At 40.5% G+C, this 17747-nt stretch overlaps 1 protein-coding gene across 1 annotated transcript in view; it reads left to right on the top strand.

Annotated features, from left to right (window-relative positions):
- LOC311494634 (nucleolar protein 4-like) overlaps positions 1-9273 on the top strand; it is a gene marked incomplete at its 5' end in the record, with an annotated part of 134706 nt that extends 125433 nt beyond the window's left edge. Inside the window, 5 exons of the mRNA XM_084553779.1 lie at positions 949-1140; positions 1825-2013; positions 5259-5372; positions 5702-5933; positions 7712-9273. Coding sequence (XP_084409905.1) covers positions 949-1140; positions 1825-2013; positions 5259-5372; positions 5702-5933; positions 7712-7950 — 966 coding nt within the window. The 3' untranslated portion in view covers positions 7951-9273. The remainder of the gene's footprint in view (positions 1-948; positions 1141-1824; positions 2014-5258; positions 5373-5701; positions 5934-7711) is intronic.
- Between the last annotated feature and the right edge of the window lie 8474 nt (positions 9274-17747).

Genomic DNA, 17747 nt, shown 5'->3' with positions numbered 1-17747 from the left:
CAGAATCATATCCATACAATTTTTAATACTATAAAGTCTTTGTGGTGTCTTCAAGGGAAACCACGTCACAGTCAACCTTCATTGCCTGTAGCTCTTTGACAGACCAACCTTCAGCCTTAAGATAGATAAAAGCAGAAAATCATCCCAATAAAGAGGCTCACAGCAGAGAGTTTAGATATTTGTTCTTAAAGAAATAAATCAAAGTAATCGACTAATCATTGCAGTGTTAATGTAATAAAAAAACTAAAAGCCATATTGAAACAGCAATAGTGTTAATATTTCTCAATATTATATGATGAGCATGTTCAAAGATTATATCAAGAAAGCTGAATTAAACCAAGGAGACAGCAGAAGAGCTGATTGAGGCTGAAACAGCAAGCTGTAGTTGGTAAACACAAATCAACACGCCGACACTGATACTCAGGTGAAACAGGTTAGCTGCATGGAATAATATATAAAATGAAACCACAGACAGCGGAGCACTTGTTTCCATGACAGCAAACATTATTACACAGTGATGACACCTTGCTAAATGTTTCCAAGTTGTAAATTAATATCTCTGTTTCCAAAGTCCTCTTTGAAGGAGAAAACTGAGCGTCTAGACCAGTCAACCCGTCAAACATGGTCTATCTATGCTCTAGATACTTTCTGATTATCAAAGCTGTAACACTGATAATTTTTTCTGCTGTGAGCTGATAATTGTGTCTGATGATGTTGGTTGAGTGCCTTAAATCTTAATCTATATGGACCTTTTCTGGGGCAAGCTATCAGATCTTAATGAGTCTTCTAATTAATCTTCCAGAACAGTAAACAACTGAATCCTAGATATGTGAAAAATTACTGCATTGTTATAAGAAGCCCAACTAATGCTACATGCTAGCTGGCAGCAGGTTTGTTTCTCTTTTGATTGGTGACTTGAAGACTTAGTGTTTGCATGTATGTGTTTAGTCCCCTCAGTACAGTTCGGGTGGCAGCTACGACAGCGTGAAGATGGACCTGAGCGCTGAGGACCTGACCATGGGGCGTCACGGCAGCCAGGTTGCCCCTGATGATGACGACGACGACCATGACGACCACGACGACAACGACAAGATCAACGACACAGAGGGAGTCGATCCAGAGAGATTAAAGGCCTTCAATGTAAGTCAGAGACAGTGTGTTAGGTCAGAATGATGTCCCCCCTGGAATCAATAAATGTGTCTCCTTATATTGATAAAAGAAAAATGTTGAAGAGCTGACCGTCTGCTTCTTCTTTAAAACCTGTCATTGATCACAGAGATGGAGAATCGTGATATTTAACAGTTTCACTGATCCCACAGTGACCGCAAACCTACATAGACCCATAGAACAAATCATACAGGACAAACCGTACTTAAATGCTCCATGTATCCATAACAGTGTATTGAATCTGAGGGTCACTCGTACTGTTGAACCCAAAAGAGGATTAGCACGTGACTTTACAGCTCTGCAGAGCTGTTCAGCCTCCTCATTGTATTGGTTCATATCATATTCACTCCATGTCACTATCTGCCAAGAACCAAACAGCTGCTTTTCTTCTCAAGAGGACAAACCAGTGCTGAAAAGAGAGTAAATGGTGTGTCAACTTTAAGCTTTACTATACAGTATGTCAGAAGTGGCTTTGTCAACTGAGTATTTTTCTTTCCTAAAATGGGCAAAATAAAACTATTACCTGTGCTTAAACACATGTACAGCTTCGCTTAGATATAACCCAGAGGAATAATTGACAGTATATTCTCCTATTAATTACGATGGTCAAAACTTTTCCTTTGTCAGTGAAAAGAGTTCCTTGTTATACCTTTGCAGATGTTTGTGCGTCTGTTTGTGGACGAGAACTTGGATCGGATGGTGCCCATCTCCAAACAGCCCAAGGAGAAGATCCAGGCCATCATTGAGTCCTGCAGCAGACAGTTCCCAGAATTCCAGGAACGCGCCCGCAAGCGCATCCGCACCTACCTCAAATCATGCCGACGCATGAAGAAGAACGGCATGGAGGTACTTTGGTGTTCTTTTTGCATGTTTGCTGGTTAGGAGGGGTGTTCATTTTTACTTAAAATTAACTAGTATAATTCATTCATTGATTATCAAAACATTTGCTAGGTTCATTTTCTACCAGTTGAAAAATACTTTCTGCTTTATATTAAAGTTACACATTCAAAGAGACTAATCATCCTTCAAGGAAGTTTTACTATCTTCTAGATATTATTGAACTTTTAATTGAGTAAATATCCAACACTTTTGACATGTGTACTCTTATAAGCTGCAGCAGTGACATGATTTTGTTTTTATGCCTTTTCAACAAGACAGATGGGAGAAATTGGTTCACTTTGGTCCGAGATGAGTTACTGTGCGTGTGCTGAGTGACACAGACCTGATACCTGCTTTCAGAAGGCTTTTAGGCTGACAGCCATATAATTCTCCTTTCAGCCTGCAGGCGTTTTAGCAGTGGCACTAACTCTGACTCTCCCATGTGTATGTTTAGTGCAGATGTTACACGTCTGAAAAGCATTCTCGGCTACATCAGAGTAAACTCAAAATCACTCACAAGCATTTTCACCTCTTTATAGCCAGAAAAAATCAAAAGGAATGTTTGGTATATGGCTTGTTGTGGCTCTGTGGGGGTCTGCATTGACATCGACAGTCTCAAACAACCAGTTTTATGCATCTGAATTACCCGTACTTTCCACTCTTGTTAACACAATTACTCAGAAACGCCTTCAGGGGATCTCCTCAAATTTAGCACAAACCTTCTCTTGTTGGCAGAAATTAACCGAACACCATTTGGTGATCAGAGGTCACTGGTGATTAGATGTGTTTTAATGTTCATTTTGCAGTAGTTGCAAGTAGTTATTATATTTAATGCACTTGAGATGGAATCAGCATTTTTGAGTAATTTCTGATGTAGCAAACATTTAACTCCTGTTACTGATCATCTGTTTCAGCTTCTAGAGAGGATGAAAAGTCTCTTGTGTGACTTTTCATCGGCGGTCGTGGTTGTATGATTCTTGCTGCGTTCATTAGAATCACTGCTTTTCTTCATGTCTTTGTTTCTGCAGAGCCCCACACATGGGCAGTACTATCTGACATGAAAAAATAAATAATTACAACTTGCACAAATGAAAAAAGCCCTCTCCCTCATAGATGACCAGGGCAAATAATTGAATATGATAATTCTTTGAGGGTTTGTTTTGTTTTCGGTTGCTGACCTCTACTTCTTCTAGTCTGTTTATTAAAGCCACGCGTACATACGTATAGGTGGCCTATACTGCTACCTTCTGATATGATAAAATGATGAAATAGTGACATTTTATATCCAGGTCAGAGGTCAACTTCACAGTGACATCGTAAACTACAACTTGATTGGTTGGCTGAAGCATAAAAAGGCAAGTTGGAAATTCCAGTTTTCCGTATGTTCTACTGTGTTGCCTATATACAATGGATAGATTGACACAATGAGTCTGATTAATCATCAGTGATTCAAAGCCAGTAACTCCCATGGTGTAAAGCTGGTCTGACTTCCTTTATCATTCAGTAAACTTTTGTTGGAACCACAGAGTCAGGGAACACCCTCCCTTTCATCCAGACTGTACACTTACAACATCATTTTTCATTCAGTGAAGGAGCTGCAGTCAGTAAGAGGTTCTCTACTGGTGTTTATTCATGCTAAAGTGTGGAAATAGAACGATAGATAACAAATATTATTTTTTAAATTCCTGGTTCAACACTAGCTCAGTTACAAAACTAGAGGGAATAAACACACCACAGAAATGTTGATGGTTTTGTATTTGGCAGTGTTTTGTTTCATCATAACATAAGCTACCATGCCACACTGGATGGTTTACCACTGTGTATGGTATGTTTATTATATCAGTAAAAATGTTTAAATGAGATGTGGCCAATATATATATGTACTGTTTAATTCATTTTCTTCTATATTATTCCTGTCAGTATCTATTTATCACAGCATGCTGACAGAAGTCAGAAGTCTCATTTACTGGAAGTTTTACACAATCCATTGTTCTACAAGTCTTAATATTCAGCGTGTATAGACATTCTCAAGTTATCATCAGGACACATTTCACATTCAGATTAAAAATAAATTATGATTCACTTATTTATTTTATTCTAACAACATGCTCAGCCTTTGTAGAGATGTCCCCAGCCTCTCCAGGTTTGCTCCAGTTGAGAAACAAAAAGTAAATAATTATATTTTTGTCTTGTCTGCAGAGAGTTATCACACACACACATCTTTCACTACAGCACGGATGACTCGCGACAAACAGATGTTTTTTTTGTTGTTTTTTTACAGACTTTTCAGATCAGATGCAAAAATGTGACAAACAGACTTAAACTGGCCTGTGAACACTGTTAATAAGTTTTACATCTGCTGGGTGTCTTAATCTTACATATTCTTTGCAGAGTTAGTCACTGCCATCTCTTCTTCTTGGGATAATGAATGTAACATAATTGATACCACATTCAAATCATCAATTATGTCTGAACTAAGTATCATTCTATAGTAGTTAATAAGTGGACTGTAGTAGTTGGGTGTGGGGTTTCAACGGTAGCACTAAGACGGATGATATTGTGTGGACTCTGACAGGCAACAGGCTGTTTGCTTTCTCTGTACCTTACATTTAACATGAACATGACTCAGTCCTGGGAAGGTCTCTGCTGCCCCCCAGTGGTGATGTGTGATGATACAATGTGTTATAATATAGAGTACCAGACGGTACAAAGGCGTTCTTCTGCATTAAGCCCCAATATCAATCACAGAATAATAATATAAAGGAAATTATACTTTTATACCCTGGATTAGGGCTGCAAGTAATGATTATACTCATTATTAAAGAATCTGCACAGTGATTATTTTGAGTGATCAATTTATTGTTTATTTAAAAACAAAGGAATAAATGTATAACAGAAAACAGTTCCTCAAAAATAATGGGCAGGAATCAGTAATTGAAATTTAAAGAAAACTGAAGAAAAAAAAACTAATATTCTTATCCATATTATTTTCTTCAGACTTGGCACGGAATCAGGTTTTTCACTCCCACTCTTACTGTTAGGAAAGTCAACTGGAAACTTTTGCAGCTTGCAAATGTTGGTGTGATTGTTTATCTCTCTTTTACTGAGAAATATATTTTTTTTTAAATTCCAACCTGTATAAAACTGCACTGCTACTCATTCACTAATAACCACATATAGGTAATCTGAATGTGATCTTCTGGTGTTTTCAGACCCGTCCTACTCCACCTCACCTTACCTCAGCCATGGCTGAGAACATCCTGGCTGCTGCCTGCGAGAGCGAATCACGCAACGCTGCCAAGAGGATGCGCCTTGAAGCCTACCACGTAAGCAAACACTTGTTTAAACTTCCTGGAAGCTCGTCACCATGTACCCCGATAGCCAGCATGTGCAGAAAGAATGGATTTAACCAGAATCCATCCTGAAAGATCCAACCAGAAAGAAACTGTCAGATCAAGTCTTAACATGGTTATTAGCAGCAAATATTTTTTACTATTCTGATTGTTAGAGGAATACCAATGTCCATGTAAACATAGCATCTGACTATGAACAAAGGGGCTTCCATATGGTCTGAATACCAGTTGCATTTTTGTCCACCCACCTTCCTGTGTTGTATGTTAAAAAGAATGCCATTGATTTCCTGTCATCCTGCCAGGATGAGCAGATCTCTCTGGACAAGCCGTCCAGTGGTGGAAGTGGTCTGAGGGAGCCGGCGTCCCTCGCTAACTCTGCCTACTCTCTGGCCGCATCAGCCTTCTCCTCCCAGGACACCCAGCTCTACATCAACGGAGCCGGCCTCAGCTATGGTTACCGTGGCTACCCAGGCCTGGGCGCTGCCGTGCAACACCCCGTTTCCCTGACGACAGGCGCTGCTGCTCAGAGCAACGGTGAGGATAGAGAGCGGTGAAGGACTGTGGGACATGATCTTTCTGGAGCTACAGAAGGGCAGAATAGAGTTAATTAGGATAAAGTGAATAAAATAGGAGGTTTGGAGAGAGAAAAAGTTAAAGTAATGACGGAAGGAATAGAAAAGGGGAGAAATGAAAGAAACAGCATGACAGGGCAAATCTGAATGAATGAGGAGAAGGAGCAGTAGAGGGAAACAGAGCAGTGACTGGAGACAGAGCGGCAGATGGCAGTGTGAAACAGCTAACATGTACTCTCTTGAAACAAAGTCATTTTGTTAATAGAGGCTAAAGCAAAGTTTATCACAGGTTGTTCAAATTTGAGACCTACATGTATGTGGCTTTGTGTCCATCACGTTTGTAATTGCTGATTGTGGAGGATGATGATGCAAGCTGTGTTCGTTTTGCTCAAATCTGTGATAAATCAGTTAAATTCCCCGCGCAGATCATTTCCATAGCGCAGAACTTCTCACTCCTTCTCTGTGTATTCTCACTATAACAAATCTGTGTCTTAAAGAATAATCTGCAGATCTTGGATTTCATTATCGCTGTACTGTAAAAAGTTACACTACTTTAAGAGTAGATGTGTGAAGTGAATTTAATTGGTGGGTTTTAGGAGTAAGAGTTCTGCACTGTTTCACTGTCCACAAAGCACTTAGCTGATGTGTGTGGCCAGCAATGTACCTTGTTGTACCTTTAACCCCACCCAACAGGGATATGGTGTGCTTGTGAATCACTGCAAGGTGAAACTGTAAGGCACTAGGGGTCAGTAAAAGGAAGATTTCCTGCAGGTGTTAAGTTACTCTTTAAACATGTAGGTTACACCTCAGAGTACGATCCTCTAAGCTGGTGCTAAGGCTTCTTGAGTCATACATGACTCAAGGGATTATCTGTAGGTTGATTTGACCTTAGTCAGGCTTGGCTGATATCTAGGTATTACGGTATACCACAGTATTTAGAAATGTCAAAGCTATAGATGCTTAAAGAGAGGCTAATTGTGTAGATGTATTGTAGTGCACAGCAGGCACCACTAGAGGTCAGTCTCTGCGGGTGGAACAACTTAGAAAGATGGTCAGCCTTTACATCAGTTTTGGTTTAACAGAAAAACACAGGTGAAATGTCGGGAAAAAAGAACTGAGATTAACTTGAATATCCTATTTCACCTTTTGATGTGACAACAGAAACACCAGACAGATGTGTCATATGTGATCTGTCTGTGTTGTTCATGCGTTGTGAGACTCCCCACAGTAACTGTATTCAGATGTTTTACATCACTGTGTGATATGAAGCCATAGTGGGAAGGTTTGTCTTGTCCCTCTACTGAACAAGTCTCCCACCATGTGTTGATCTTGATCCATTCACTGGAGAGAGTGCTGATTGTGCTGAGCAGAAGACCAGCAGGAAAACACACAAGCTGGACAATTATAGTTCTTGCAGTGTCTGTGTGTCTGTTTCTGCTCAGTAACCTTTATTATATACAGTTTTATCTTTTCCGAGACAAGGTTTATAGTAGGCACAGATACACAGTTTGTAGTTCGTTGTTGAGATCAAGATATAATGGATCATTTTGAAATGACTGATCTTTCTTTCAATTTCTCTCCCTATAACTCCCCTTCTCCACCTTTGCATTCATCTTTATATTCTTTCTTCGTTGTCCTTTTCTTCACGTCATCGATCTCCACCTCATCCCTCCATCCTCTGTCTCTCTTCATCAACGTTTTCTGTTTCTCACCATCCACTGGTTCTCCCTTTGTCTTTAGGCCCCACAGACCTCAGCATGAAATCTCTCTCCTCCGCCAACATCAGTAACTCCTCCTCTTCTACCACTAACAATAGCCTGAGTGGGCGGGGCGGCGGTGGAGGGGGCGGAGCATCCACTCAGCTCAGCCAACCAGAAATCACAGCCGTGCGTCAGCTGATTGCCGGCTACCGGGAGTCGGCCGCCTTCCTGCTTCGCTCTGCAGATGAGCTGGAAAACCTCATCCTGCAGCAGAACTGATTTGAGGGAAAAGTGGGAGAACACACACACACACACACTCGTATACACACACACACACACTCACACACGCTTCCCATTATGTTTGTTTTGTGTCTGTCTGTGTTCCCTGTCTCTACTTATTAAACACCAGACCTCCTCTTGTGTTTGCTCTTCCCTCCTTAAAATCGGGGTTTGTCAGATTCTCCTCATTTGCCTTCTCTTCAGAAACTGTTGATCACTCATACCTTTTGATGAGAAAATGTGAACCTGGGAGAAAAAGTGAGAAACTGGGCGAAACCGAGACAGGGAGGGTGACTTATCCCACCGCACCATCCTCAAAACAATCCCCCACAACCTCAATCCACCAATTCTGCCTGAAGAGGAATATAAAAAAAAATAAAAAATGAAAACGAAGCAGAGCACTTGGACTCTGAAGGAATTCTCGTCTTCTGCTCTCTGGAAGCACCTCACAATCAGCACTACACTCTAAGTGAAAGAGTGTAGAGGAGAGCAAGAGAGGAAGAGAAAGGAGGAGTGGAGTAGCCTGGAAGAGGAGTGAAGATGGCTGCAATCTGTTGATCTGTTGCTGTGGCTTCAGAAAAAATGAGACTTTGCCCACTTATGGGAGGAAAAGTCAAGTTTTTGAGTTTTTCCTGTGAAGCTCTGGGAATTTTGATTGACAGGCGCCCAAGTCAACGTCTTATGATCGTAACAAATTTAAAAAATGATAAATAACGACTCCCTGAATTACTACTACTGAAGATGTTCTCTAAATGATGCTTTTGATTTGACTGAGGTGTCTCTTTTGGGAGTTTGATGAGCGATTTTTTGTTTTTTGGATTTTTGTTTTGTCTTTTTTTTTTCTCTTCCCAAGTGGCTGAAAGAAAGACGGAAAAGCAGTTTGACTTATCTTCAAAGATAGCACTAAATATGGAAAAGACTTTGAGTCCATATGGGCTAAATATGAAAACTAGAAAAGAAAAGAGAAAAAACATAAGGATTTCTTTGGTTTAAAAAAAAAAAAAGAAAAAAAAAGGAGAAGTTTGTTTTTTGTGCTCGCTTGTATATAAGCTCTCTGTGTCCTATAGCACTTTTCCCTCACCTAAAACCTCACCCTGAATCCTCCTGAACCTCACCCCTTGTACCCAGGGAGCAACTTGCTACTTATGCATCCAAGTCGCCATTTTCACCACCAGGAAATACCTCAAAACAGACCTGCCAATTCCATTTTCAGTCCCTCTCACACACAGACACACACTCTACTGGAAATATTCCCAGAAGCCAGTTTACTTCTACTTTACCACCTGATGTCTTCGAGGTTTATATATCCCAGAGGGAATCAGACTGTATTGCGCAAAATACCTGTACCATCGAAACGATGAAGCATTTCAAGGACTGATGTTTCCAAACTTTTCAAAGTCAGAACTTTTCTTTCATCTGTGCGGGTTTGTTCGTGTGCTGCTGTATATAACCAGTTCATCTTGAAAACTTGAGAAGAATCAGAGCTGAACTTGACAGGAGTGTTTTTCTCTGGGAGATGACTTTCTCCTTAAAGGGAAGGGAAGGTGTGTGTGCAGAGGGGAGGGAGGGGAGGGAGGAGAGGCTACTTCTTAAATGTCTGGGGGAGTTAAATCTCGACTAATGTGGCAGTTTTACCTCCTGCTTCTACTTTTTACAAATGTAGATGTGACGCCAACGAAACCTCAGCATTGTTCTATTTAACACCCCTCCCCTCCCTCCATTCCTCCCTCTCTCCCTCCCCCCCTCCCTCCCTCTCTTCTTCTTCTTCTCTCCATTGGACCTACTCTGCACCTCTTCTTCATGGACCTAAACATCCTCCTCTTCCTCCTCCCTGGTCCAGCTCCAGGTTTCAGAGGACGAGGAGGATTGCTCTGTCTGTCTGTGTTTGTCTGTTAAACTCTGAGATGGCCATTACTATTGTTATTATTGTTGTTATTATTATTACTATGATTATAAAAAATGAACTTTCATGTTGCTGCTGCTATTCAAAAACCGGACCTTCTGCCATAGACCTGAAACCTCAACAAAGCCGGGCGCAAGCTCGCCGCAGTGCCCCGTGAAAACCTGAACGACCAACCAACCTCCTGTATCCTCGGCCGCGAGGTCAGCTCGACCACAACAAAGCAAAAACACAAAGACTCGCTGTTTGCAAGGAGAATTTAGTGAAAACACTCCTGTCTCTCACTCTGGTTGGTTGGTTTCTTTGTTTTTGCTTCATAGGGCTCGATTCATGTTGTGTTTTGTGACTTTCTAACTGTGAATCTCTTTCTTTTTACCTGGTTTCTTTCCAACCCTTTCCATACTTTTATCCTCCGGAGAGAGCAGGGAGGGATCTTACACCTTCACCACAGCACTCCAAATCAACCAACAAGAACACACTTTAACCTCTGAAGGAGGCAAACTAGTCCAGTGTAGAATACTGATTAACTGTTTGTTTTATGGGGTATTTTGAGATTAATTTAATCCAGAAGGAAAGAGAAGGTGGCTCTAAACAGTTGCAGATTACTCTAAGAGTAAATCATTAATTTTCTTTTTTTAACCACGTTGAAATTACACCATGTAAAGATGGCTTTTGTTATCTGAGCTTGAAAAAAAAATATTTATTGGATCCCTGGTCGCTCCTCAAGCCTCTGGTGTGCATGTTCAAAATCAAGCCAGACGGTTGTTAAAGGAAAAGTGTAACATTGTGGTGAATATGTTTATTTGCTTTCTTACAGAGTTAGATAGAAAAATTGACCTCATTGTCATGTCTGTTAAATTTGAAGCCAGTAGCCTTAGCATAAAGACTAGAAGCAGCAAGCAGGCTGTGTACAAAGTTTCAAAGATCCACCTAACAGCTCCTCTAAAGTGACCTCATTAACATGTCACATCTTGTTTGAATAAGCCATACCAAAAGAAAACAGCATGTAACATGTTAACTGCACTTTAGACTTATCGCTCACTCCTGTTTCTAGACTTTATGCAAAGCTGAGCTAACTCTCTCCTGGCTTTAGATTCATACATAGCATACATACGTACAAACATTTTGTAACACTGGTAAAAAACGGTTAGTTTTCATTAGAACTGCTTAGTTTTTCAAGACAAATTTTCTGGTTGGATTTGTTCATCGTTGATTGAATTTGGCGTCAAAGGGCATTTTGATCCCCTTGTTTTATCCAGCATCTGGGCTCGTTAAGGCGTCGGGCACGTCAAGCTTCTGGTTCGCTCGACAGCTGTAGTCAAAGTACAGGAGATGTTGGGGAAATGAACAAAAAGACAAATGTGACTTATTTCCTCCTGAGGCGTTGCTGTGTGTACTGTGCTTCTACTGTGGTTCCTACTCAGTCCAACTGTCGTGTCACTGTAATTTGCTCCCTTTTTGCACACTGAGCGAAGCAACAGTCATCTGTGATTTGAAGCGGGGGTGCTCTCTGCGTGTGTATATGCATGTTTCCCAGGAGGGACCCCCCCACCCCCCAACTTGTAAGTGAGGCGAGGGTGGACAAAGCGGTGTGGTGGGGTTTTTTTGCAATGCAGCTGATAATCATAGCATTCACTGGGGTTTAGCTGGTTTGTGTTTGTGCGGCAGGCCACCCACTAAAGTCTGTAAAAGAGCAAAGGACGGAATTTATTCAGGAGGTGCTGATTCAATGGAATTGAAATGATGAAAGTGTGAATTATTTGAGTATTTTTTTTTTTTTTCTTTTCACAAAGTCCTGTTTAAAGTGACAAAGATGAGAACAATATGCAAAAAATGACCCAACGAGAAGAGAAGGACTGGACGACGATGTCCCTGGAGTCGTGCATGTTGCGGTACGACTTTTACCCAATGCTCTTTTTATTTAACTAGAGGGCTTGTGATGTTCTGCCACTTTATAAAAGTTGAGATTTGATACATTGATCCTTAGCAATCAGAGGAAATCAAATATTTTCTGACAGATGTACAATCAAGTTGTCATTTAACTAGATATTAGAGGAGAGATTGGAGAGTTTTATTTAGTTGGAGTGTTGTTATCTTATTAGAATGATCGCCCTCGTAATCCCCAGCATGAGACATTGTTAATGACACCAGTCCTTCTCTTCCGCTGCCTGATCCTCACTGTGCTCTCAGATACTGCCAATGGTTTGGTGGCCTGGTCCTGTCAGAGGTGTCAGAGTGACGCAAACACATTTTGGATACCTGGGTTGTTCCTGACGTGCTCAGTTGATCTTTCTGCTTGGTTGATCTACTCTCTGCTGTGGCTGAGGGACACCAAGAACAGGTCTGCATTTCGCTTTTAACATGGAGGCTCATTACTGATCACAGCTTCACAAAAACACGCTGTAAAACCCGTTAATTTGAAGATTCAAGTCCCAGACTAGTCCATTTTTAAATTAATGTGGAGAATTTTAAGCCTCTAAAAACTGTCAGCGGTGCAGATGCTGTTTCAGGCGGCGCCTGTCATGGTCCCTCAGGTCACAGGAGGATCAAGAATCATTTTCATTTCACTTAATTTCAGGAAGAATTCAATCAGACCAGACAGACTGTTAATTTTACCTCCCTCTCAAATGAATGACTGACAAACCTTCCTATTCTGAATACCTTTAACCTCCAAAATGCGTTTCTAAGAAGTGAAAGAAATCCCACCAGACCTGTATGATGTTTCTGTTAGTGTATGATTGGCTTGAAATGGTTAAACGTGCTCCCGCAGTCAGGATTTTAATATCTGCACATGCTAAATTTCAAACCTAAAAGAAAAGGAATCGTGTCACAGTTGGAGCTGGAGTTTTGTTTTTCTTATGCAACAACAGTCAAGAGATTTTACTTTCTCTGGACTTTGCCCTAAATTAAGTTTGAAACCTTTAGAATTTTGCGTGCACTTGTCCACATTGGGTTGAGCATTTTAAGACATTCTTGTTGCAGTTCCTCCCCCTCTCCCTCTCTCTTCCTCCCTCCTCCTCCTCCCTCCTCCTCCTCCTCTGAGTTTGATTCCTGGTACTGTCAGCTAAAATCTCCTCTGCTTCTCTGAAATGGCATCTGGGATTTCTCTTCAAGGAATAAGTCATCTTACCAAACCCAAGGGAACCTTTCAGATCGTCCCAAAAAGTGTCATCTTTGGCTGAAATACATAGTCAGTGACTTTCCACTCAGTCGTAAAGTGTGCACAGGGGCAGCCGTCGGTCTCAATCTCGCTGATGGCTGATCTCATTGGTTCCGTTGTGTCTTCTGTCAAGGTTTTCTACGGGTGTTTCTGAACCCAGGTCAGTTTACTTCAAAGCCACACGGCTGCAGAACAGCACCATGAAAAAACACCAACAACTGTATAAAAGAAAAAAAAGACAAAAAAAGCAAATGACAATCTTTAGAAAGGTGTAATTTGCTCACTGTTTGATTTCCATTCCTCCTGTCTGTTGTATACAGTGGAGCAGAGCAGGAGAATCATCTGAGTGTTAGCTGTAATCAGAGCGTTCGTACTCCTAAACTCCTCCTCCTCCTCCTCCTCCTCCTCCTCCTCCTCCTCCTCCTCCTCCGGTTGTTGTTAACATCTCCACTGGCCGAGCAAACGACCGACACATTTCTATCTGATTTCTATATTTTTTAGTATTACATGATTATTATTATCAATGTTCTGATTCTTCTTAATACTATTATTTTATAGATATATTTTGTAGTGCGAGTAAAGTGGTGTTTTTTGAAAAGATATTTTGTACAATACTCCAACAGCTTCACTCTGTATGCCTATACTGCACATTCCAAACATGGATGTCGACAAACACTGGACCTGGCCGGCATCATTCACTCATTCAGCAGGGTTTGAATCCTGTCGGGTTTTAAAATCCAACACGCTGAAGTTCCAGTCTTTAGCTACACTTTGACATTTCCTTTAGTCATTGGTATGATTGACAAGATACATTTTGCTTGTCCTGGCGCCTCTATTTAAAGGTTATGTTTACACTCCGCCGACACCAACATGGTTGTAAGATTATGATCCAGCACTGATCTACTGGATGTAAATCTCTGGGGCTGGAAAAAAAAGCTTTGAGAAAGGTCACATCGTCTCCCTGACCTCTCAGACTTAGACGTGGTTGCTACAGAGAGCTAAGAGTCTGGTATGTTGGGAGCAGTAGAGAACAGAGAGGATGTAACCTTTGCTCGAGGCTCGGAAAGAGACACCTGCAGTGATATGTGGCTTCTGTAAACCTGCAGCTTATTGACCATGCAGCTTTTCGTCTCCAGTGGAGAACAGTGCAAAAGTGAGATCCAAGTCAGATATAGTTGTTTGCCCTGTAGCAAAATGACAGGAATGACATGGAGATGTACATCTCTACTTATCCTAGGAGCCAGTCGTTAAAAGAAAATAACTTCCGTCACCAACTACTGTGAGTCAGGCTGCAGCCAAGACTTTAAGTTATTAATTTATTTCTTTACATTTCCAGTAACATAATTTTGGTGAAAAATACTCAACCCCTCCTGTTTTATTTTATTGTATTTTATTATTTTAAGCTTAGCTTAGCTTAGCTTTGTGTAAATGCTGAAAACAAAGTTCTCCAGTCAGCATCTTTAAGTTGTGTTGATTCACATGTTGGATCATTCTATTTAAAAAGGAAAAAAAAGTGTTTTATAGGGGCTTATGGTGTCCCCGAAGGAAGAGCTAGCTGTTTCCCTTTGTTTTCATTCTTTATGCTAAGCTAACCATTTTTATGACAGACAAGTCGTCCCACAACTCTTCAAATGGCAAACTATTACTTTAAATATGTCATAATATGACTGAAGTTAATACTCGTGATGAAGTTTTAAATCACATACCATCGTGTTAGCTTCAGTCTGCTAGTCAAACCATCAGTAAGCAGTGATGCCTGTCAGGTCCCACCAAATGAAAGAACACTTCTTGAACCAGTCTGGTCAGAATTAAAGCTTAACGCACACATATTAAAAAAACATGAATAAAAAAATGAAGGAGGAAAAGAAATTGAGTTTTTTTATTTTTCTATCAGGTCACGGTGTACAGCTACTATACGGTCAAAGAATGGCTTCCTGAGCCATTTTATTTTACAGTTTTTATTTCCTGTGGTGCTTCAGATTCTTTCATTTTCTAAGATTTTCTTTCTCTCTCTGTCTGTCTTCAGCTGACTTTGTACTGGACTCTTGATTGTCTTGATTTCCTCTGCCGGGCCTTTGTACCTACAGTAATACCAATGTGAAACCTGTATTTTCCTCATGATTTGACTCAGTGGAAGTGTGATGTTTACATGTACAGATTTTTGCTATTCTTTCTGGTTTGTTTTTGTTTTCTGTTTTGTTTCCACTCATGTTTCTATCACTCTCCCCCTCTCTCTTTTCTCGTTCTGAGTTCATCTGACTCCTTCCTCACACTCTGAAGGGAAATGGGACTGCGTCTGAACACAATTATCGCCATTTCACACATTAGCCTATCTCTTGAAGGGACACGCTGGCGTTCTGAATTTCAGTCACTTTTCTTCACCTGCTCAGATTTGTTCGCTGTTTATTTGCTCGTGTCTCCTTTTAGAAGAGCCTTGTTAGCATCTAGTTAGCATTCATGCTAAATGTGCGCCACTGACGCTAACGATGTGAGCTACTTTGTGATTGTCAGTTGAGTGTGGAGACGAAGTTTCAGTTTCGTGCTCGGTGAAGAAACGCCTGCTGAAATTGAGGACAGCGACGCGACCCTGTAAAACCCGATTGTTTAGGAGGGAGGAGGGAGTCGAGTTGTGTGTGTTTGGCTCTGGGGGAGTTGACCTTTGACCTCTCGGCCCAACTCCACAACACACAAAATCACAGTGGGGCCACAATGACCCTCCGCCGGTGAGCCCAGGATCCGGTGGGGAGGATTCCTCAGTGAATGATAAGCCATTACAGACCCTGTGTGTCGGGTCTCTTAGTCTATTAGTATATTTAGCAAACCTTAAACTGCAGATGACAAAACTCAACCTCAGGAAGTAAAGGACATCACTTTTGTAAAAACTCGTCTAACTGAAGGCCCATTTCCCTCTCTCTTTGATACCATATAAATTCTATCAGAAATTCTTTTTATATTTATTGTGTTTATGATTATATATAACAGTGGATACCTTTTTTTTCCCAGTACCTGTGGCTAAATATTTTGATTCTTTAGAAAAGTGTTGATAATATATGTGAAGCAACTTAAATGATTGAGGAAGAAAAAAAAAGAAACCTAGGGGTAACAATCTTTTTTTTTTTTTTTTTTTTTCTGTTTGTTGGCTGCGTCAGAGCAGTACGGGCACGTTTGTTTAGCCTAACAATGAGAACATATCACTCTGGTCTATGACAAAGAAACCAATGATTGAAAAACTGAGCTTTCTTTTGTGTGATGTCACTGCTACGGCTGAAATGTTTCTGGACTTTAAAAAAAAAAAAAAAAAAAAGTGACTATTTAGTTCTTTTGTTTTGTTTCCTCCCGAGCTGTACGTCACAAAGCTAAATATACTAATAAAACGGTGTGCTATCTATCACGCGTGCCTCAGGTCTTGGTTTGTTTCTCGCTTTGATGAGTTGACTTCAGTTTTCAGGAGGCAGAGGTTGGACAAATTGACAGCATTTCATTTGAAGATTTTAATTTACAATTCTTTTCTTCTTCTCTTTGACATTTACCTGACAGCTTCAGTAAGATATTACATTAAATCAGTGGTTCAGTCTCTTAGCCTGACAAAGACTGATTGGAAAGTCTTTTCTGTATGTTTTCATCTTTGTCATGTTTCAGATATCTATGAGCTGTTTGTCCCGTCTTAGCTTCTACTGCTATTTCATTCTAACATTCAGATGTTTTAAACATCTAAAAATCTAACATTTCACAAAACTACAAAGATAAGAGAAAACTCTGGAATATAAACACATGTTTGTACATCAGAACATCTTTCTTCTCGGATTAAACATGTCACAGGCCCTCAGATGTACCTAGTGACCCTTTGGAGGGACCCAGTCCATGGGTTGAGAACCACTCCCATAGTTAATACTTTCTCCAGCTTTAGCAGCTACATTAAAAGCAGTGACAGTATATCAAGATGGGCCAACCCTCTGTAACTGCTGATGTATCAGTACTCACGAGTACTACAACTTTTTATTCTATAAACAGCCTTTACAGATTACACTGTACTTTTTCCTAAGTAACATTTTGAATGCAGGACTTTAACCTGTGTGTTTTTAATAGTTTTACTTCAACAATGAAGCCTGTGTCTATCTGTGAATAAGATGCTTGATAGATTTGTAGATTTCTAATTTGAATAGATTACCACCTGACTTTATAAAAGACCTCCTTTTTTGCTGCTTTCATTTTCTGGTCGTCATTAAAATATGCACATGTGCAACAAATCTAAAAAAACATCCGTTGGATCACCTGCTGAGAGGGAGCTGTGGTAAATCCTGCCTGTCTCTCTGTGGTGTGATTTACAGCACGCTTTCCCAGAATATCTCACCTAAAATATCTTACAAACTGCAGTGGATCCATGTTAAATGTGGCCTCTTTAAAGGGGAACTAATCCAATCATTTCAGACAGCTTTGCTTCATAACCTGACGTCAGGTGAATTGTGATTACTAGACTCTTGTCTCCTTGAAAAATCTCCAGATTGTTATCTGGTGCTTTCAGACAAAGATTTGAATAATAGCTTTGAGAATTAAAAAACAAGCCGGTGCATCATCAGTGAGTGGTGTTCATCCCCGGGCCTGCTTTGTGGTGAAGTGCAATGATTTATTTGTTTCCTGTGTGCACATGCAGGAATAAAGGAGAAGGTCTAGAAAAAAATACAATGGAACATCTGCTTTATTAAGAGCTGGAATCAGAAAGAATGACCAAAACCATGA

Source organism: Chelon labrosus (assembly GCF_963514085.1).
Source record: "Chelon labrosus genome assembly, chromosome: 10".
Lineage (NCBI taxonomy): Eukaryota > Metazoa > Chordata > Actinopteri > Mugiliformes > Mugilidae > Chelon > Chelon labrosus.
This window is presented reverse-complemented; position numbering and strand designations above follow the sequence as displayed.